The sequence below is a fragment of the Saimiri boliviensis genome, chromosome 8, assembly GCF_048565385.1.
Source record: "Saimiri boliviensis isolate mSaiBol1 chromosome 8, mSaiBol1.pri, whole genome shotgun sequence".
NCBI classification, from domain to species: Eukaryota; Metazoa; Chordata; class Mammalia; order Primates; family Cebidae; genus Saimiri; species Saimiri boliviensis.
The window spans coordinates 67,765,587-67,789,101 of NC_133456.1; the positions used below are offsets into that span (position 1 = coordinate 67,765,587).

Sequence of the window (23,515 nt, forward strand, 5' to 3'; positions counted from 1 at the left end):
CTTTCTCTGAATGAATATGATTAACCTCTACATGGGTTTGTCTTCCCTAATATCTCCTGATAAAGTTCTACATTCTAAGAAAAAGTGTACATCACTTATTAGATTTATTTCTAAGTACGGTCTTTTTTATTGAAATGGCATTGAATTTATTGAATAATGAGTTGTTTTAAATATTGAGTCTCCACATCCCTGAATATAATTCCTTATTTGTCCATGAATTTTATATTTCATCCAAATACATTTTGCAATTATTTCATTAGATTTATATTTAAGCAACATTTTCTGGCAACTATAGTCATATCTCTTATGTTAGATATACTGTGTTTTTACTGCTAATGTATAGAAATGCTACTGCTTTTGTATTTACTGATTTTTTTCAATCAATCAACCTTGTAGAACTCAGTTTGCTTTTAAATAGTTGCTGATAGGTTTATTTGGATTTCCCATATTTGTATTTTGTACAAATAATAATGTTTCTTTGTTTCCAATCCTTATGATATTTTTCTTACGTGTTACATTCTTACTCCATTGGCAGGGACTTTCAGGCTAATATTGTAGAGTAAATCAGTTATGATTATCAATATATTTGGACTGCCTTCTTCAAACTCAAGTTACCTTTTAACTCACCATTTATTTATTTGTATAATTTTTGTGTGTTTAATTCAGCCAAACTAATTAAATCTTTAAAATTGTATTTTATTTTCTCACAGTTGGGAATTTGGATATTTCATTTATGTTTTGAGATAATTACTTTTTCATGTGTGCATTAATTGACCAATGTGAAGATAATTAATGATTTCATTATCTTGCCAAAAAAAACGAAGAAACTTGAACGACCCTACTCTATAACTTCACTACTTGCTGTTGTTGCTGATGCTTTTTAATCCGAGACTCAGGAGGGAATGCTCAAGGTTTGTTCTGTGGGCGCACTGAGTGATGCTGAACTGTGGGCTTCTACTGAACCCCACGCCCAAGCAGTGAACCCAGTACCCAACAGGTACTTTCCCCGCTCTTTTTTCCCTCCCTGCCTGCTCCCTTTTGGAGTCCGCAGTGTCTGTTGTTTCCCCACGTGTACCCGTTGTTTAACTCCCACGTATAAGTGAGAACATGCAGTATCTGGTTTTCAGTTTCTGCATTCATTCACTTAGGATAATAGCCTCCAGCTGCAAAGGACACGATTTCATTCTTTTTACGGCTGTGCAGTATTTGACAGTGTATATGTGCCACATTTGATGAACACTTAGGCTGATTCTATGGCTTTGCTATTATGAGCAGTGCTTTTATAAACATATGCGTGCAGGTGTTTTTGGATAGAATGATTTCTTGTCCTTTGGGTAGATTCCCACTCCAGTAATGGTATTAATAATGGCTGCTGGGTCAAATAGTAGTTCCATTTTTAGGAGTTTGAGAAATCTCCACATTGTTTTTCATAGAGGTTGAACTAAGTTATTTTTCCACCAACAGTGTCCAAGTGTTCCCTTTTTCTCCCAGCCCACCAACATCTGTTATTTTTGGCTTTTTAGTAATAGCCATCCTGCATGGTCTCATTGTGGTTTTAATTTGCATTTCTCTAATGATTAGTAATGTTGACTGTTTTTTCATATTTGTTGGCTGCATACATGTGTCTTCTTTTGAGAAGTGTCTGTTCATGTCCTTTGCCCACATTTTAATGGGTTGTTTGTTTTCTTCTCACTGATTTAAGTTCCTGACAGATTCTGGATATTAGTCTTTCGTCAGGAGTATCGTTTGCAAATATTTCCTCCCATACTGTAGGATGTCTGTTTACTCTATTAATTACTTATTTTGCTGTGCAGAAGCTCTTTCATTTAATTAAGTCCCACTTGTCAATTTTTGTTTTTATTCCATTTACTTTTGAGTACTCTTTTTTTTCTGTAATGTTTAAATTATACTGTCTATTTTTGCTGACATATAGAAAGGCAATTAACTATTGCATATCAATTTGGTTTCAACAACTGTACTAGGTTTTTGGTTTTTTGTTGTTGTTGTTGTTGTTGTTGTTGTTTTGGGGTTTTTTGTTTTTTGTTTTTTGTTTTTTGTTTGTTTGTTTGCAAGAGGGTCTTGCTCTGTCACCCAGGCTGGAGGGCAGTAGCACAGTCACCATTCACTGCAGCCCTGAAATCGTGAGCTCGAGCAATCCTCCCACCTCAGCCCTGCAAGCAGTTGAAACCCCAGGCATGCACAGCTAGGCCTGGATAATTTTCTTTTTATAGATGGCACCTTGCTGTGTTGCCTAGGCTGGTCTTGAACTCCTGGGTTCAAGTGATCCTCCTCCCACCTCAGCCTCCCAAAACATGGAGATTACAGGTGCAAGCCACTGTCCCCAGCCTAAATTTTCTTATTAATAATTTATCTATCTATTCTTTTGTATTTTCTTCATAATTATGTCATTGGTGAATACATTTTTATTTCTTCTTTATCAGTAAATATACCATTCATTCATTCTACTGCTAGTAAATCAGAAAATCATGAATGAAACAGGTAATAATAGACATCTTTACTTTGTTTCTGCTCAGAAAATGGATTCTTTCAACATTTAACCATTAAGTATCAAGTTTACTATAGGTATTTCTTCTATACCATTTGTTATAGTAAGGATGTTCCTATCTATTTTTAAGTTGATAGGAGTTTTTATCATGAATGGATGTTAAATTTTGTCAGATATGTTTCTCCACATTTATTACATTACTATCTGATTATAACCCTTTAATATGTTTATGTAACAGATTATATTAATAGATAATAAATTAGAGAGGACGCCACACCTTCACATGAATTCTTGTTGCTCACGCACCAGGAGATTCCCAGCGGAGGAGCCCCACGGGTCGCCAGCGCGACTCTTGTGACCGGCGAGGCGGTTTTGCCGGCGCCTCAGAGTGTTGGTTCTTGGTGCAGAGTCAGAAAAGCACCATCAATCTTAACGCCGCTGATTTAGTCGGCACAGTGGGTTGCTCAGATTTCGGTGCTGAGAATCAGTAAGTTGGACGTCCACTCAGAAACCCAATTACAAAGACAGTAAATACAAAGACCACAGATGGATAAATTTATAACGAAGGGAAGAAAACAGCCAAAAAAGGCTGAGAATACCCAAGATCAGAACGCCTCTCCCTCAGCAGGGGATCGCAGTTCCCCATCAGCAACGAAACAAGGCTTGATGGAGAACGAGTGTGTTCCAATTACAGAAGCAGGCTTCAAAATGTGGATAATGAGAAACTTCTGTGAATTAAAAGAACTTGTTTTAACCCAATCCAAAGAAACTAAGAACTTTGAAAAAAGATTTGATGAAATGTTAACAAGAATACACAATTTAGAGAGGACTATAAGTGAATTGATGGAGCTGAAAAACACAATACGAGAACTACGTGAAGTATGCACAAGTTTTAACAGCCGAATTGATCAAGCAGAAGAAAGGATATCAGAGGTCGAAGACCAACTCAATGAAATAAAACAAGAAGACAAGATTAGAGAAAAAAGGATAAAAAGGAACGAGCAAAGTCACCAAGAAATATGGGACTATATGAAAAGACCTAATCTACGCTTGATAGGTGTACCTGAATGTGACGAAGAGAATGAATCCAAGCTGGAAAATATGCTTCAGGACATTATTCAGGAAAATTTTCCCAACCTAGTAAGGCAGACCAATATTCAAATCCAGGTAATACAGAGAACACCACAGAGATATTCCTCAAGAAGAGCAACCCCAAGGCACATAATCGTCAGATTCACCAGGGTTGAAATGAAGGAGAAAATACTAAGGGCAGCCAGAGAGAAAGGTCAGGTTACCCACAAAGGGAAGCCTATCAGACTCACAGCAGATCTCTCAGCAGAAACCCTATAAGCCAGAAGAGAGTGGGGACCGATACTCAACATCCTTAAAGAAAAGAACTTTCAACCCAGAATTTCACATCCAGCCAAAATAAGCTTCACAAGTGAAGGAAAAATAAAGTTTTTTGTGAATAAGCAAGCACTCAGAGATTTCATCACCACCAGGCCTGCTTTACAAGAGCTTCTGAAAGAACCACTACACATAGAAAGGAACAAACAGTATCAGCCTTTCTAAAAAAATACCAAAAAGAGCATCAATATAATGAAGAATTTACATCAACTAATGGGCAAAATAGCCAGCTAATATTAAATGGCAGTATTAAACTCACATATATTATTATTAATTCTAAATTTAAATTGACTAAATCCCCCAATCCAAAGACAGATAGGCAATTTGAATAAAAAACTAAAACCCATCAGTATGCTGCATCCAGACCCATCTCACATTCAAGGATACACAAAGACTCAAAACAAGGGATGGAGAAGGATTTACCAACCAAACAGAGAGCTAAAATAAATAAACAAAAAGCAGAAGTTACAATTAAGCAACAAAGATCAAAAGAAGCAAACAAGGACATTATATAATAATAAAAGGATCAATGCAACAACAAGAAGAGTTAAAGATCCTAAATATATACGCACCCAATACAGGAATACGCGGACATACAAGACTTATAAAGAGACTTAGACTCCCACATAATAATAGTGGGAGACTTCAACATTAATATTAGACAGATCAATGAGACAGAAAATTAACAATGATATCCAGGACTTGAACTCAGATCTGAAACGAGTAAATGTAATTAACATTTATAGAACTCTCCACTTTAAATATACAAAATATACACTCTTATCAGTACCACATCATATCAGCTTAGAAGTTTAAATGAAATGTTGGTTGGCTCCTTGCTTGTTATTCTCTTCCCTCATTTTCTTTTATATCTCCATTATTAAGAACAATTATAGGCATATCCATATTTAGATTGCATTCTAGCCTGGGCAATAAAGCAATACCCCCATCCTCTCTCCCTCTTCCTCTTTCTCTTTCTTCCTCTTCTTTATTCTTTTTCTTATTAAAAAAAAAAAAAAGAAAGAAAGAAAACTATTGAAATATGAAAATCTGAGCTAACCTGTTCTTTCCTTTTATAACATCCCTCAGACTTCATCATTTCTAGAGAGAAGAGGGTTAAGTACTTAAATAAATTTTAAAAAAAAGAGAGAGAGACTCCATAAGCAAGAATTATTTTCCAAATTCTTTTTGCCACTCTGGTTTGACAATTTATGTGTTTCAGAAGTAATGTATAAAATAACTGCAGAAAATAAAGATACCACACTGACGTAAGAAACCATTTTTCCTATGCACCAGGTCTATTCATGATTATAATAGGAGTAAGATATTCTGACTGTCCTAACATGTATTTGTATCTAAATTGTCTAAATCCATTCTTATATAATCCATAGCTTACTCATAAGATTATTTTTGTATATTTAAAAAGGTATTTTGTGTATAGCATTTAACATATAATAAACAATAAATGTTAGGTACTATTGACTAATAAGCGATAATATCTCATTTATAGTTTTATGCAAAATATTGTAAAATAGATAATAAAATAGCAGCCCACATTATAAATTCCTGGGATGGCCTCAGCTTGATCATGGTATATTTTCATTTCTATATATTGCTATATAGTTTGTTTGAATTTCACATTTATGTTTATGAAAGATATTGGCCTATAATATTTTGTGTATTGTTCTGATTTGGTTTTAGTAACATAGTTTACAAACCTCATTAATGGGTTGGGTAGCATTTCATCTTTTTCTATGGTCTGGAATGATCTGTATACTATAAGTAGAGTTTATAAGTGATCAGAGACTGCTATTTCCATTATGGTGATATTTTTAACTGATGATTCAATTTTCTAATGATTTATAACTATTTGAGTTCTCTATTTCTGAATCAGTTTCAGCAAGCTATATTTTTGAAAAACTTTGCTGTGTATTTCAGGAAGTATATGCTTCAGTGTTTCCAAATATCTCATCATAAAGTTTTTAAAAATATTTTCTTTCTAATCCACACCTTATCTGTGGCTATAGTTTTTAATTCCTGATATTCATTTGGCCCTTTTATATTTTTTTCTTTATCAAATTTTTTCAGAGGCTTGTCTATTTCATTAGTCTTTTCAAAAAGTTTAACCTTTGAATTCACTAGTCCTTTAATATGGTTCATCTGTTTCATTTATTTCTACTCAAGTTTATTATTTCCTTCCCTATACTTTCTTTTAGTGTATTCTGTTGGTCTTTTTCTAACTTCCTAATGTGGAGGCCTCATGCATTACCTTCTGGCTTTCTTCCTGATGCAGGCATCGAACACTGTGTGCCCCTCTCCACGCACTGCTCACGCTGCCTCCCACTGCTGGCTCTACAGTGTTTTTCACATCATTTAATTCTGCTGATTGATTCTTGTTGTTTATTCTATGACCCATGAGTTCTTTGTACTATAGTTTTACTTCCATCTGTAGATGTTATTCTAGTTATTTTTTATTTATTTCTAGCATTATTGTACTAGAGCCAAATAATGTGGTCAATATCAAGGTCAATACTTCTCAAAGGCTCTTTAGGTTATAACACTCACTTATCTGGACAATTCACACAATTTTCTGTTTCCTTCTACAGCTTGAATTATGGCCTTTCATAAAATTCAATATGCTAATTGGTCCAACAAAAATAAATATGAATTACAATATTAAGATATTATTGGGAGAGTGTGTTATCTAATAAGCTAAAGGCAGGACTAAAAAAAAATAATACCCACCTTTGTTTCCATAATTTCCTTCTCACTTTTAGCGTCTTATCCATAAGACCTGGGTCACGGCATTGCAAGACTTCCTGGGAGGTCTCACGAATTAATAAGTTGGCAATAATAACATTAGGCTCATGGACAAAATCCTTCACATTAATGATATGTACATACATAAATGAAGTGTGGTTGTCATTTCTTCCTAAACTCAAAAACACATTGCTTCCAATGAAATGTGCACATTAAAAGATTAAAAAGAGAATAATAATTAAGCTAATCAAATTGGACCATAAAATATACACCTATCGGCTCAAAAAAAATCCATGAAGTCTAAAACGAATTGAAGATTACGATATACGTAAAAGACTCACAACTCAAAAATGAGGGAGGCTGTGGGGACAGAAGGCAGAGCAGTGGCTGCATTCACCAACACGTGCCTTCTCTGCCATGTGAAACAACAGTGTGTTCTCCTGGGCAGACACGAACAGCAGCTCTGCTCGCTGACACCCCGACGGCCTCAGCAAGCCACTGCCTCACAGGCTCACCTCCGTAAGATCTAACAGAAGGGCATGTTTCCCTCAGTCTGGGAACTACAGGTGTCAGTGCCTGGAAAGTTTGATTCTTTTCTGGGAAGAATACTAAATGTGTTGGTGGTAGAGCCAGTGGACACTGATGGTGAGACAGAAACTGAGGTTCTGTTCCAGCCACGGCCCCTGATTTATTTCGTTTTAATCAACCATCCAGCCGCCCTGTACCTGGCCAGCTCACCGCCTCTGCGTGCTGTAGCCAGTGTAGTCCACATAAAAGGAGCATATTTCGTGAGCCTAATAAATGCAGGAGACTGAGCCTGCAAAGACATAGTCTGTCTCTACCTCTTGGACAGCTCAGTAACCCCTGGGCCAGAGAGGCACAAACAAATATTCAGCACATGTATGTTCCGGAAGAGTTCGCAGCCAAGTCATTTCCGATATATTTAATTCATTTCTAATTCACGCTTTCCCTACTTCTCTTCCCTGCACCCACCTGGTGGCCCATCGCACACTGATAGCTTCAGGATTCTGCAGAATGCTCTTCTGCCCTCTCCATGTTTCAGTGCCCACACTGTCTTTCGTTTCTCTGACTACAAGGGAGTCTCATTAACACTCGTAGTGTGGCTAGTTCTAGACACAAATGATGCACAGATCTGTGTGTTTGTCTAAGTTCTGGGGTGCGAGTGCGGGATGTGCAGGTTTGGAGTGCAGGTAAACGTGTGCCATGGTGGCTCACCACTCCTGCCAACCCGTCAGCTGGCTGCTAACCCCAGCATGCGTTTGCTCCTTTCCCTCATGCTCTGCCCCTCCACCCTCCCGCAACATGCCCCAGTGTGTGGGGTTCCCCTCCCCGTGTCCACATGTCCTCATTGCTCAGCTCCTACTTGTAAGTGAGAACATGCGGTGTTCGGTTTTCTGATTCTGCGTTCGTTTGCTGAGGGTGATGGCTTCCAGCTTCATCTAAGTAGATCTAAATCTTAATCTCCTCTTTTTTTAAACCCCTCTTTATCTAATACCTGAAACATCGGGAGAGTTTAAGAATCAGCCTCTTTGTCTCCATATGTAAACATTTCTAAACAACCAGCCACACCTAACACAAGTGATCTTTGTAAAGCACGTGTCTGATCATTGTACCCGCTTAATTCTTGTAATGCCTCCTCCAGCTCCAAAACACGTACGAGATCCTCATTCTCTGGCCCCTGCTGCCTTTTCCTGCCCACGACATCCTGGAATCCAGCCACACTCTGCTATCTCTAGTCTCTCACATTCTGCCTAGATATTCTTCCCTTCTCAACCGTTTCCTCGTCCAAGACTTAATTCAGTCTGTCAAAGGACTCAATCATCACCACTTAAATCCGGTTACGGCCTCTAACTGGCAGGCTTCCTAAACCAGCTCTGTGCTTATAAATCACAGTCCTGGGCAGTTTAATCCATCCATGTCTGTAGTCGTGGTTTTTAATTCCTGATATTTATTTGGCCCTTTTCTGTATTTTGCTTCTACCATTGATCCACAAATGCCTGAAAAAGTAACGGCCAATGTGCCCAAAGCCAGTTTGCCAAGAAACCCATTTCCCCTCAGTCATTCTGATGAATTTATTGAATTTAGTCATATACCAAAAATCTTGTATGATCATTGTGACCCTACATCGTTCTGTAATAAACCACACTCAGTAGGTTAGCAGGAATTAAAAAATGTATGGGGGGGCCAGATTTGGGGCCTTCAAACTCTCTCCACTGTCCCTCAGTCTCTCGGCCCCTCCGTCTTTCTGTCTCTTGTCCCAGCCTCCCTTTCTGCCCGTCCCCTGCTCCCTGCCCCACCCCAGCCATGCCCTCCCGCTGCCTCTGCCCCTGCTCTTCCGTCCACTACCTCCTGGGTGTCCCTTCTCTAGGTCAGTGGGCCAGACTTTGTGTTCACTGATTCTTCTTTTCGGCTTATCCAAGGATCCCACTATTCTTATCATAACCTTTACCAATGAGTGCAAGAAGCAAATTTTGGTTAATTGATAAAGTTGATAAATCCATCAAAGTGGTCATAATGTGAAATTTGCCACCAGAATTTCAATAATACTAAAATATTAGCAAAACAGAAAGTTACTCTAAAAATAATTTGAAACTAGTAAAAACTGAAAGGCTCCCACATGACATGCTAAATTTTTGTTATATTTGTTAGAAGGATACATTCACACACATATTCAAGAAAGGCATATTTATAAATATATTCATAAGAATATATTTACAAGAGACTAAGCCTCCCTAGAAAACTTAGCTTTTAAAAATATCAAACTGATCTTAAAATACTGCTAAGAAGAATGTATTTGTAAGAAAAATACACTTTAAGACTGAACAGATTTTTTAAACATAGTCTTAAAATATTCATACAAAGATGTATTTATATTCATTTACCATATTTAAAACAATACTCCATAAAATAAGTCTTTGTTAAATCTGTGAGTGTGGTAAAGTTGGCAAAACATTTATTCAGCAGGTGGATCCTTCAGTAAATTGGCTTTTGGGAATTCGCCACTGAGCAGGAGCCTTCAGCAAACTGGCCTGGCGTTTGCATGGACTTCCCTGGCACACACCTCGTGAGTCGGTCTCATCGCCATGCCTTGCAGTGACCGATAGTTCACTCAGCGCCCTTGGGACACGGAGTCTTAATCATTTGGAATTACCAGAATTTAGCACACTGTGTTGCCTCTTATGAAGACTTAGAAATGTTGACTAATGAATAGACAAATTCATTCATAAATGGCCTTTCCCCTGCCTTAATCTGAATGCTTTTCCCCTTCTCCTTCTCCTTCTAGGGTAGATACCAAAGGAATCTTGATTCAAATCAGTGACAGCCAAGGAGGATAAACTTCCTTGCACATTTTACGCTCTATATCCATATTTGTATTTGCATGGCCTCATAATTTGTTTATGAATTATGGGCTGAGCCCCAATATCAAACTTCTAGAAACTATGCAAATGTGGGGCTCAAAATAAAATTGTACTATGTTGACTAATGCTGGGGGTAAAATTGATTGAAGCCTTACTAAACAATTGAAAATATTTTGTTTAAAAGATATTTATCACAAACACTTTTGTGATACTTGGCTTTGCCCTGTAGATTTATTAGTAAATTCTGTTCTCCAAAGGCTTTGAGCAGAATATTCCCTGTATACATATATGTTCTCTACACAGAGTGAAGACTGCACATACTTAATACTTGTTATTGTCAACATGGGGTTCACAGTGAAGCCAAGACTACCTCAGCAGACCTTACATATGGTGCTTGCCAAGACACACCAAGGCTGCATCAGCTTCAGACGCACAAAGGCAAATCTGGGGGACAGCACACTTAGCCAAAACTGAATTTGTAGTCGCGCCCCAGGCTCACTCTTCCTCCCAAGCTCTCTACTTCAGCAAATTATGCCAGCCCTCATTCCATTCTTCTCAGCACTGCTAACCTATCCTCAACTCCTCTCAGAGAGATTCATCAAGAATAGACAGAAATAACCAAAGGGTGATGAGCAACCAGACTTGTTAGCATCACACAGTCACTCACGCTGTACAAGCCTTCCTACTATGGAAGAGAATGCGTGGGCCTGTGGCCCCAAATATCCCCTCCTGCTCCTTCCAGCTGGCACTGCAGACAACGTGGGGTAGAACCCACCCTGCCTCAGGCTGTGAATATCCTCTTCCCCCACTGAGACTTACTGTCCACACTACCTGGACAAGCAAAATCCCAAAGCACACTAGGCCTGCACAAAACCAAGTCCAAAATGATCATTATTTTTACAGAAATTACGCCCCACATAAGCAGTGACCCGAAAAACAGAGGTGGCCTTCTGACTTTCAGACTCTGGCCTATCTCACCATTGAGATTCGTCACTCCTCTGCCTGTGCTTGGGACACGAAACTTGTGGAAAGAGAATCTATAAATATACAGTCACCTTCTTCCGCTTTAGCAAGGTCAGCAGAAGTCACGTCTTTGGGTCCTGGAAGAGTAGGGAAACATGGAAACAAGAATCTCACCTTCCCACGTGCCCCATTTCTGCAGTCGTCCACACCGAGGACAGAGCATAAGTCTACACTACGTCCTTTTTCTTTCCTCCTCAACGTCCCCCGTGTTCTGTGAGCCACCAGATCCTGAGTTCCGTCTCGCAGATGTTTCTGCATGTGCCGCTTCTTCTTCAGATGTGCTACCTAGGCCCTAGATTCAGCCGCGCTGTCCCCCGCCAGCCCTACAGCTGCAACCTCCCCATCCCTCTCTCTGATCGAGGCTTGTCCTGCTTCTCATCTGAACTCTGCGCAGTAGCCAGAGTGATCATTCTGAAACTCTCTGACAGATCCCCATTCACTACAGAATAAAGGCCACGCTCTTTAGAGAGACTTACAAAACCTTTCATGGCCTACCTACCTTTGCAAATTCATCTGCCTCTTTTTTCCCCCAACCCATAGGCATCTCAGTAATATTAAAACAGTTGTCATTTCTGATATTCGCCTTGCCATTGCAGGTCTCCATCCCTTCCTTCACGTGAGTCCTTCTGTCTAAAACACCCTTAACTCTTTGCCTCATTTGGTTGACTCTGATTCAACCTCGAAGATTTTGTTTTACGTGTTTCTCCTTCAGGATCCCTTTCTAAATTCAACCCTTGCTCTGTCCTGCTCCCTCAGGCTGGGGTATTCCCCCCGTCTTCCGTACTCCCATTATTATGGGAACACATGGGAATATCTGTGAATTGCTCAATCATTAAACTTTTCATCCTATGCTGATATTTATATACATGTCTGTTTTCCTTTTGGGCAGGGGCCATATCTCCAATCACAAGAGGTTGCCAGCATTCAGAAGTTTGTGAACCTAAACTGAACTCTTCGCCCTTCTAAGTCATTTATTCATTTCTTTATTTTACATTAATTCCATAATCACTGACTAATGAATTCCATGGGTGTGGCCCACTCCACTCACCCACTTTCATTTTGCTGGGTAGTAACCTGATTTCTCAGATTCTTTTGGGCTGTATGAAAATCACTCCCTTTTCCCATCTCTCTACATTCCGGAACATATCAAAAACATTTGCTAACCACTTTCAAATTGTGATTTGTTTTTGAACCACACGTTCGAATCATCTTTGTATGCTTCATGCTCTGGTGACACAACTGACTGATTACACTTCTCTTTTATGGGGATAGGCTGACGTAAGTGATGCTATGTGACAGTTGAACACCCGGAATTGTGAGATCGTGCTCCCTCCTTGCTGTCCTCCATCTGCAGGAATATGGATCTCAATGGCAGTCATCAGAGTTAAATACATGTTAATAAATAGTACTAGTGAAGTAACAGCAGATCATTGTTTTACAGCAGGTCTTTGAAGCTACTTAGACTCTGTCTCTTCCTGATTCAGAAAGCTTTCTGCCCACTGGCTTTAGCTGCTAACGGACAAGATGTTTTTTAAATTAGAGTTCATAAAACGTGAAGTTTAAAAAGCTTTGATATAAATCCTACAATTTCCAAAGAGAATCTCAAAAACAAATAGAGAAACACAGAGGGTGAGCAGTTGCCAAGCTGTGGAAGTCAAAAGCAGGGCAGGCCAGCGACTCCAGGGGCACTGGGACTGGGAGCAGGGGAGCAATGAAAGCCGTGGGCCCTCCAGGCCTCTGGCAAGGACCGTGAGCAGCCAAGAGCAGGTGAGAACCAGAGAGGCCAGGATGGGCAGGGCCATGAAACGCAGGTGAGCAGAGGCCTGTGTGCAGCTCCGACGCTCCCGCTGCAATGCAGTGGGCACACTTCACAGGGAGAGTAAGGTTCATGTAAACCACTTCATAAAGAAAATGTCAAAATAAAAATCATAAGCTGATTAGTTCGTTTTGTACAACCAATATTTAGATTAATAAATACTCAGCCCGACAAACTCATGGAAATATATTAAGTACATACACACTCTATGACCTCTATAAGGAATCAAAATATTTAAAAACCAGCTCGGAACAGACAGTGGCCATAAACACCAGTCAGCTAAATACAAGCCCTGGAGAAACGCACCACTGTGCAGACCACCGGTATCTTCCCTCCCTGCAAAGCTCCTCTTCAGAGTCTACTCTGGGTCCTCTCCCAAGCAACAAGAGTGAATAGTGATAAAAAATTTGAATGAAAAATCTGAAGTTATTCTTGGGCATATTGGCTTTCTGCCTGAAGCTAAAAAAAAAAATGACTTGACTTTCTTTTTCCATTTTCAGCATTTTATTTGTTGTCCTCACTGTTTCTAGGCTCCAAGGGCCAGCGATGTTCCCGTTCCCGCTGCCCTGCAATCCAAAGCCTCAAAATAGAAACTGAGCAATCAGGGGCTGCCTGGGTCGCAGGCCCGCAGGAATTTCTGGGAGTGCCTTCCTGCCCATCTCTCCTTTTCTGCTTTCTCCTCCAGACCTGGTTTCAAATCCAATCCTCCATTCCTAAGCTTTATATACTATTCCTTTTCTTGCCATTTTGTCCATATAAAGTCATTTGGAGAAAAGTAGCAATTTCAGGGTGTTCCGATGTCCGTGTCATTGAGCTGTAGCTCCCCACCCCATTTTTGAAGGGAAACATTTATTACGTAAGTCAGTCATTCTCTTGGAGGATTTGCTTGTATCATGTCAGCCATTAAAATGTGTTTAAACATCGTTTTCACTTTGCAGCCAGTTGGGGAGCAGAAAGGCTAAGGCACTTCCACTGATCACACAGCTAATAAGCAGTGAAACCACTAAACTCGGGAGACAGCTGACTCCAAACTCTCGTTCTTTCTTACCCTACATTGCTGCTCTAAAATTAAAAACCAAAATACTAATAAAACTGTCCAGAGTTACGGGGTCTGGCCTTGATTTGAATGACACTTTTCTAACTCAGGCGAATGTTTACACATACGAGAATAGAAGGCCGGGTCACCACTCCACATCTTCACACTGCTCATCAATCTCAAGCCAATAAAGTCCTAAGCAGACCCCAGCTTGAGAAAAACGTAACCAAAATAACTTCTGCCTATCACTACTGAAGAGAAATGAAGGACTCATTTGACATATTCCTGGTATATGTTGCCATTTATTTGAATCAATGCGCCATTACATATTCCAAAATTATTTAAAAATCAGTAATGATCAGCTCTGGGTTAAAGGGTAACATCAACAACCCAAAGCATTATTTTGAGGGTTGAGAAGGTTGTTTTCTTTCTTTGGAATGAGATAGAAGGAAAATCAGATCACAATTAGACGTTGGCCACAGAGTGAAGAAGGAGGGCTTATTTCTGCTTGGAACCGTGCACCTACAGGCATGCATGTGCTTGTGAGTGTGTGTGAAGCACGCGTGCAGGTGTGTGCTTGTGAGTGTGTGAAGTACGTGTGCAGGTGTGTGCTTGTGTGTGTGTGATGCACGCATGCAGGTGTGTGCTTGTGAGTGTGATGCACGTGTGCAGGTGTGTGCTTATGTGTGAAGCACATGTGCAGGTGTATGCTTGTGTGTGTGAAGCATGTGTGCAGGTGTGTGCTTGTGTGTGTGATGCACGCATGCAGGTGTGTGCTTGTGAGTGTGTGATGCACGTGTGCAGGTGTGTGCTTATGTGTGTGAAGCACGTGTGCAGGTGTATGCTTGTGTGTGTGAAGCACGTGTGCAGGTATGTGCTTGTGTGTGTGATGCACGCATGCAGGTGTGTGCTTGTGAGTGTGTGATGCACGCATGCAGGTGTAGTGCTTTTGTGTGTGTGATGCACACGTGCAGGTGTGCTTGTGAGGGTGTGTGATGCACGCATGCAGGTGTGTGCTTGTGTGTGTAGCACATGTGAAAGTGTGCTTGTGTGTGATGCACATGTTCAGGTGTGCTTGTGTGTGTGATGCACATATGCAGGTGTGTGCTTGTGTGTGTGAAGCACGTGTGAAGGTGAGTGCTTGTGTGTGATGCACATGTGCAGGTGTGCTTGTGTGTGATGTACATGTGCAGGTGTGTGCTTGTGAGTGTGTGAAGCACGTGTGCAGGTGTATGCTTGTGTGTGTGTGATGCACACATACAGGTGTGTGCTTGTGCGTGTGTGATGCACACATGCAGGTGTGTGCTTTTGTGTGTGTGATGCACGTGTGCAGGTGTGTGCTTGTGTGTGTGATGCACGCATACAGGTGTGTGCTTGTATGTGTGATGCACGTGTGCAGGTGTGTGCTTATGAGTGTGTGAGATGCACACGTGCAGGTGTGTGCTTGTGTGTGTGAGATGCACGTGTGCAAGTGTCCTTGTGAATGTGCATGATGCACGCATGCAGGTGTGTGCTTGTGTGAAGCACATGTGCAGGTGTGCTTGTGCGTGTGATGCACGTGTGCAGGTGTGTGCTTGTGTGTGAAGCATGTGTGCAGGTGTGTGCTTGTGTGTGATGCATGTGTACAGGTGTGTGCTTGTGAGTGTGCATGATGCACGCGTGCAGGTATGTGCTTGTGTGTGTGATGCATGCATGCAGGTGTGCTTGTGTGTGATGCATGTATGCAGGTGTGTGCTTGTGTGTGAAGCATGTGTGCAGGTGTGTGCTTGTGTGTGTGAAGCACATGTGCAGTTGTGTGCTTGTGAGTGTGCATGATGCATGCATGAAGGTGTGTGCTTTTGAGTGTCTGTGATGCACTCATGCAGGTGTGTGCTTGTGTGTGAGAGTGTGAAGCAAGAGTGCAGGTGTGTGCTTGTGAGTGTGCATGATGCACAAGTGTAGGGGTGTGCTTGTGAGTGTGTGTGATACACACGTGCAGGTGTGTGTGCTTGTGTGTGTGATGCACGCATGCAGGTGTGTGCTTGTGTGTGAGTAGTGGACACACACCGAGTCCAGCTGCCCTGAAGCAGGTTTGAAGGCCCTAGGAAGGCTTGGGCAGAAACTGGCCTGCTCCCTACGGGCAGGCTGATTAACTCACCTCTGTGTAAGACCATATTGTTTTCAACCTCAGAAATATTTACCAGAAAATCAGGGACCATGACCTGCTGGACAAAAGGAAAACAGTCACAGCCCTGAAGGCAGGAGAGGACCGTGCCATCCTCCTGGGACTGGCCATGATGCTGTGCTCCATCATGATGTACTTTCTGCTGGGAATCACACTCCTGCGCTCCTACATGCAGAGGTAAGGCCGCTGGGAGGTGGGACCCTGCCGCTGTCTCCGCCATCCTCCCCGTCACTTAGGCGCCCTGAAGGGCGTCTTCCTCACCTTCTTTCCTGACAAGAACTTTGCAAAGTTCCTGGTAAATAATATCTTTCAATAATGTGACCTAATAATAATGATAAATATAGCTCTACATATAACCTGGATACCAGGTGTCAAAGAAAGATTTTCACCTGTTTAATTATCACAACTACTCTCTAAGGTAAGTATAAATATACTCATTATAAAACAGGCTCAGGAGACATGTGATGTCCCCGGTGTCACACAGCTCTTGCTCGTGGCCAAGCTAAGATTCAAGCCCACATCCTGCGTATTCCGAAGTTCCTATTCCTGCCACATCACGCTTCTGTCTCTTCTGCACCCTCACCCCTTTCCCCCACCACCCAACCCCTCCATCACCTTCCACATCAGCGGTTCTCAACTGAACATTCCAACTTCCCCAGAAACTTTTAAAAAACACTAATTCCCAGCCCTCACCAGCATCACCCCCGAAGGTCAGACTGAATTGGTCTGGACAGGGACCCAGGCTGCAGTGTCTGTTCAAGCTCCCAGGTGACTCTCATGTGCCTTCTAGGTGGAGAAACCCTACATGCATCAACTTTTTAAAATGACAGATGTTGAATCTTTTCGTTTCGGTGTCGGCCCTAAGTTTGTTGAATGGACAGGAAGGCCAATAACCACACGACGTGAGCCGTGTGGTAAACACCCCAGCATCTCTAGCCAACTTCTGTCCATAAACTGGACACTCTGAACGCAGGCGAGCCCAGCCTTGCTGTATCGAATGGGGAAAGTCTCACAGCAGTTCAGCTTAAAGAAGCAAGACCCTTTCACATGAAACACTGAGGTTTCAATCCAAAAGAATATCAAACCATTCTGTGGCATTTCTTTCTCCGTCTAAATTAATACTTTCATTTTAGAAGCAAAATCTAGCTGAAATGCAGTCATTTGCTGAAATTACAGCCTCATCGTTCACACGTGCGCTGCTCTGCTGTGTTTCTCAGCTGTGCTCACTTTCAATGAAAATGCTGATGCCTCGGGCCCCGGGGGGTCGCTGCTTCCAAAGCGCTGTCAAATCTTCACATCTGCTTGGACCCATCCAAGACTCTTCCCTCAGTAGATAAGCAAAATCTGACCGCCCGTGTTCCAGGAAAATACAATTGGCCACACCAAGGGAAGGGATCAGGTCTGGTAACTGCTTCTGGAATAAAACCTCACGCATGCAAAGGAGTGTGAAGCTGCAGATGGCCGTGCAACAGAGGGAAAGGGTATTAATCTGCAGTTTAAAAACCTGTTTTCCCATTGCTGTGGTGATCAGCTTATGCCCAAAACCAAACCATCGATTGCTGGTGTGTTAATTCCTAATTACAAATGTTGATCGAACATAAAATTAAAGGTATTTTAAAATGACAAGTTGGCCACAGTGCAGCTGGAACCCTTCCAGGTGAGAGGTCACAGGGCACCCTGATTCACCCTTTAGCCTGCATCAAGGGATTTCTTTTCCATTGTGTTTGTGGGGAGACACAATAGAATGAGCCTGGGCCTTTGAGAATTACGAGATTGGGTGGGTTCACGATTCCCATCACTTACTGCCTATATGTCCTTGCATATGTCATGAGATTTCTCAGTTCACGCCTATTTTGAGACAGAATCTCACTCAGCCTGCCGCCCAGGCTGGAGTGCAGTGGCATGATCTTGGCTCACTGCAACCTCCACCTCCCAGGTTCAAACGATTCTTCTGCCTCAACCTCCCATGTAGCTGGATTACAGGTGCACACTGCCACACCCAGCTAACTGTTGTATTTTTAGTATACATGGGGTTTACCATGTCGGCCAGGCTGGTCTCCAACTCCTGACTTCGTGATCTGCCCGCCTCAGCCTCGCAAAGTGCTGGGATTACAGGTGTGAGCCACTGCACCTGGCCCACTTTTAAAAGGAAATTACTACCCAACTTACACAGTTGTTGAGAGAACAAAAGAAGGTCGTGTCTGCAAAGCACCAACCGGGGAAAAGGAATGTGCAGGAAGTGATCGCTTGCGATATAATGAAAGGGTCGAGGCATTTTTTTCCCTTGTTAGCAAGGCCTCAAGACACCTGTCACTGTCCTGCCTCCATCAAGCTGGACACGAGGCCTGCCCCTCCTTCACCCGCACACCTTCCATGCCTGCAAACAGGGCCGGGGTGGGAATTGTGATGAAGAAAGCACAAAGTAAAACACACAGAGGTAGGGGCTGGAGCACGTCGAGAAGCTGCCTGCACTGTGGGAACTCAGGGCGGGACAGGTGATGGTTCCAAAGCCTGGCTCGTGTTACCAGTGAATTCAATAAGGACAAAGGAACTGAAGCCAAGCATTGCAGAATACCACATCCAGTGGAAGTCACTGAGAAACTTCCTGTGCGTCAAACTTTGTCTAAGTTCTACTGCAGTTTGCTTAAAGCCGTTCTATTCAAAGGCCTAAACTTTACACAGATAGATCATGTTAGCGATTTGGAAAAGATGTTTCAGCCTCAGGAGTTGAGAAATAATTCCCTCAGACCGTGTCTTCCTCACTGCTAGCTCTTGGGCCTGTGTTTACTGTCCCCTTTCCTTCGCAGCGTGTGGACTGAAGAGTCTCAGTGCACCTTGCTGAACGCGTCCATCACGGAAACATTTAACTGCTCCTTCAGCTGCGGTCCAGACTGCTGGAGACGCTCCCAGTACCCCTGCCTCCAGGTGTACGTGAACCTGACTTCTTCCGGGGAAAAGCTCCTCCTCTACCACACGGAAGAGACGATAAAAATCAATCAGAAGGTAGGAACTGGGCACACGGCATTTCAGTTACCCTGCGGAGCTTGGCAGCAGGCTCTCTGCCTCTGAAGTTCCCCTTTGCCAGCATTTCAAAGGAAAATGCTTTCAGGAAGCAAAAAGCCTGTCTCTCCCATTCAGAGAACTCGCTATGTGACTCTTGCCTAGAAAATATTTATTTTCTCTGCAAACTGTGGACAAATCATTCCTATATTTGTGACAGTTCAGATTTATCTTTCACTTCCATTTGAAATGGTAAATATTCATATATCTTTTTTCTAGATAATTTTTAAATTATACTTTAAGTTCTGGGGTGCATGTGCAAATGTGGAGGTTTGTGACACAGGTACACACATGCCCTGGTGGTTTGCTGCACCCATCAACCCGTCATCGACATTACGTATTTATCCTAATGCTGTCCCTCTCCCAGGCCCCACCATCCCCCCAACAGGCCTCAGCCCGTGATGCTCCCCTCCCCGCGTCCATGTGTTCAAATTGTTCAACTCCCACGTACGAGTGAGAACATGCAGTTTCTGGTTTTCTGTTCTTGTGTTAGTTTGCTGAGAAATATGTCTTTACACAAATAGACTGAGTCTTTCAAAGCAAGTATGCAGCTTAGAGATGTACAAGCTAAAACTATGTTTGTCAGGTACCTGCAACCATCAGGTAAAGGTGTGTTCTGGTTTCCACAGTCATTGTCACTTAGTTCTGTGACCTTAGGGATATAACTTAAACTTTCTGATCCTCAGCTTCCTTTTCTCTAAAAAGTAACAAATGGTCACCTTGCAAAGTCATTATGAAGATGAGACTTGAGTATACACAGTGTTGATCAGAGCATGCTGCCTTCAACCCACGATCATTCTGTGTGCGTGTGTGTGTGGTATGTGTGTTTATGTGTGTGTGTTCCTCTTCACATATGTTATATTCATAGAGGTTCAATTTTCCAGCACTAATATATTCAAGTCCACATGGTAGATGTTCAGTGAATGTATATTTTATGAAAGCTTTACATAAAATTTACATTTATAAGGTCGGGGATGACCAGGAAGGTGTCGGCAGAACCCAGTTGCCATTACAATATTAAGTTAAATATATTGTGTTTTGGAATGGTAGTAACAATTAGCTCTGCAGAACAATCTCATATGCTCCTACTACCATGACACAACGCTTTGACCTCGAATCTTTCTTGTAAAAGCTTTTCTTTTCATTAAATTGTCAGCACTTAAATGATAAAGCTTATAGTCATTGAAAAAATGCAGTCGGTTCAAGGTTCAATACCAGCACATAGGGAGTGAATAGGGTTTGTTTCTGATATATTGACACAACGTAAGGAAACCCACCTTGCACTTTCGTTACGAGATCTTAAAAGAATTCTTTCAAATATCTCTGAGGACTCAACATAATAAATATTTCAGAGAATGTTGTTTGAATACGCTTTCTCTGGTTTTCTTTCGTTTGAAGTAGCCACAAATAATACCCATGCTGCAAAATGTAAAGCCCAGCTACCTCACAAAGCGTTTGTCTTTCAAGATTTTCCCTTAAGTCAGATTTTTAAATCAAAGCTGACTGGTAATGACAAATGCCTATAAAACTCTTAAATCTGAACAGGCATCAAAAAGTGGGACATATTTTCATTTCCTCATTTTGACAATTTATCACTACAGCCCTATGAAAATGCATTATTTAAGCTATAAATGGAGAGTGAAGCTACCAATAAATGTCCCAGATATATATTCAGGACTTATTTGCTCTCAGCAGAATACCAGGTCGTCATTTGGTTTATTGGCCCCACTATCTTGTTTTTTAAAGTAAATTATAACATATGAAACTGTGCATGAAATGAAAAAGTACAGCTCAAGTATTACAAACACATTTGTAACCACCTTAAGCGTAAAGAAATACAACATTTTCTGTACGCTCAAAACACCCTACAGGCCCCCTCTCGATAACTATAGGCTCTGCCTCCACTAAAGACAACAACTTTCCTGTTTATGACAATTACTTTATTTTCTTTGTACTTTTATCACCTCAGGATATATCCTTAAACACTACATATTGTATTCATAGTTTTGCCTCATTTTTAAAAACTACATAAATGAAATCATATAGAATCCTTTCTGTCTGGTTTTCTTCATATAGCATTATCTTTGTTAGATTTATTCCATTTGGTTATAGTTCATTCATTTTCATTACTGTATCATATTCCATTGTATGAATGTCTATTTATTCATTCTACTGTTGATGGAGTTTTGAGTTGTCTATAGTTTGGGGCTATCACAAGTGATTCTACCATGAATATTCTCATATATGTCTCTTGGTGCACACGCACACACATGTCCCTCAGGTATAAACCTGGGAATGGAATATTTAAATTATAGACTATATATATATATATCTGGGAGTTAAGAAGATAATGCCAAATGGTTTTCCAAAATGTATGTGCCGATTTACATTCTCACCAACCCTATGGACATGAGAGTGCTTTCCACTCCAAATCTTTCCCAACACTTGGTAACATCTATAATTTTAATTTAGCTAATGTGGTGATATTTCCTTGTGATTCTGACGGCTAATGTTATCAAGCATCTTTTTGTTTATTTATTGGCCATTTGGATATCCGTTTTTGTGCAATGTCCATGCAAGTTGCTTGCCCATTTTTCTATGGAATTGTTTCTTCTTTACATTTATGGTAGAAATTATTTAAATATGAACCTCTGTTGGTTAGATGTGTTGCAAATGTCTTCTCCCATTATGTGGCCTCTTCACTCTCTGAATGTCTTTCAGTGAAAGAAGCTTCTAATTTCTGTGTAGTCGGATTTTGTCAATCTTTTCCTTTTGCTGTTCTGTTTAATAGTCTTTACCCACCCTAATGTCATAAAGTTATTCTCCTAAATTACATTCTAGATGTATTATTCTTTTCCCTTTCACATATACAGTAAAATCTGACTGGAATTAATTTTTACACAGGGATCCAGTTTCTTGGTTTTTTGTTTTGTTTTGTTTTTCACATAGATAGCCACATGAAATGTCAAAAAAAATCCATCTTCTAATGGATAGCCAGTCCATTTTTGAAGAGACCACACTTTTTCTCATTGGATTATCTTTATAATCTCATCTCTCCCTCTATTTCATCAGAAGTCGTCTATTCTGTTATTATTCTTTTTTTATTGCATTTTAGGTTTTGGGGTACATGTGAAGAACATGCAAGATTGTTGCATAGGTACACACGTGGCAGTGTGATTTGCTGCCTTCCTTCCCCTCACCTGTATCTGTCAGTTCTCCCCATGCTATCTCTCCTCCTAACTCCCTACCCCCCGCTGTCCCTCCCCCATTTCCCCCAACAGACCCCAGTGTGTGATGCTCCCCTCCCCATGTCCATGTGTTCTCATTGTTCAACACCCGCCTATGAGTGAGAACATGCAGGGTTTGATTTTCTGTTCTTGTGTCAGTTTGCTGAGAATGATGGTTTCCAGGTTCATCCATGTCCCTACAAAGGACACGAACTCATCCATGGAATATTATTATTTTTAAAGTAAAAAAATAACAGATGCTGGTGAAGTTGCGGAGAAGAGGGCACGCCTCTCCACGGCTGGTGGGAATGTAAGCTGGTTCAGCCATTGTGGAAAGTTTGGTGAATGCTCAGAGAACACAAAGCAGAACTACCATTCATCCCAGCAATCCCAATACTGGGCATATACCCAAGAGAACAGAAGTTGTTCTGATGTAAAGACACATGGATATGTATGTTCATGGCAGCACGTCTCACAATAGCAAAGATATGGAATCAACCTAAATGCCCATCAACAGTGGACCGGATAAAGAAAATGTGGTACATACACACCATGGAATAATACTATACAGCCATGAAAAAGCATGAGATCATGTCCTTTGCAGCAACATGGCTGGAAATGGAGGTCATTATACTAAGTGAACTAACACAGGAACAGAAAATCAAATACCACACGTTCTCACTTGTAAGTGGTAGCTAAATATTGAGCACACATGGACACAATGAATGGAAAAGCACACACCAAAACCTGCTCGAGGGTGGAGGAGGAAAGAGGGTGAGAATTAAAACCTACCTAGAGGGCACTATGTTTATGAGCTGGGTGGTAAAATAATCTGTACACCACACTCCTGCAACATACAATTTACCTATATAACAAACCTGCACCTGAACCTAAAATAAAATTTTACAACTTGCAATCTAGTTGCAAGAAGAAACATTGAAACATTTTAACTCCACTTTTTTATTCTTTTCTCACCTTCTGTCTTACTATCATTTTTGTGTTACGTATCCTTGAAGCTTGTGTAGACATATTACTGTTGTTGTGTATAATCAATGTTAATTTACATGGATTCCCATATTTCCCATTTTTATTATTCTTATTCCCTTATCTCTGTTCTTCCATCTGGGATCATCTTT

At 41.1% G+C, this 23,515-nt stretch overlaps 1 protein-coding gene across 2 annotated transcripts in view; it reads left to right on the forward strand.

The window, feature by feature from the left end:
- The window catches only part of KCNMB2 (potassium calcium-activated channel subfamily M regulatory beta subunit 2), a 281,046-nt gene that overhangs the window by 242,031 nt on the left and 15,500 nt on the right, over positions 1 to 23,515 (forward strand). For both annotated transcript variants that reach the window (XM_003926918.4, XM_074404573.1), the window contains exons 3-4: positions 16,099 to 16,269; positions 18,900 to 19,095. In XM_003926918.4, coding sequence (XP_003926967.1) covers positions 16,099 to 16,269; positions 18,900 to 19,095 — 367 coding nt within the window. The remainder of the gene's footprint in view (positions 1 to 16,098; positions 16,270 to 18,899; positions 19,096 to 23,515) is intronic.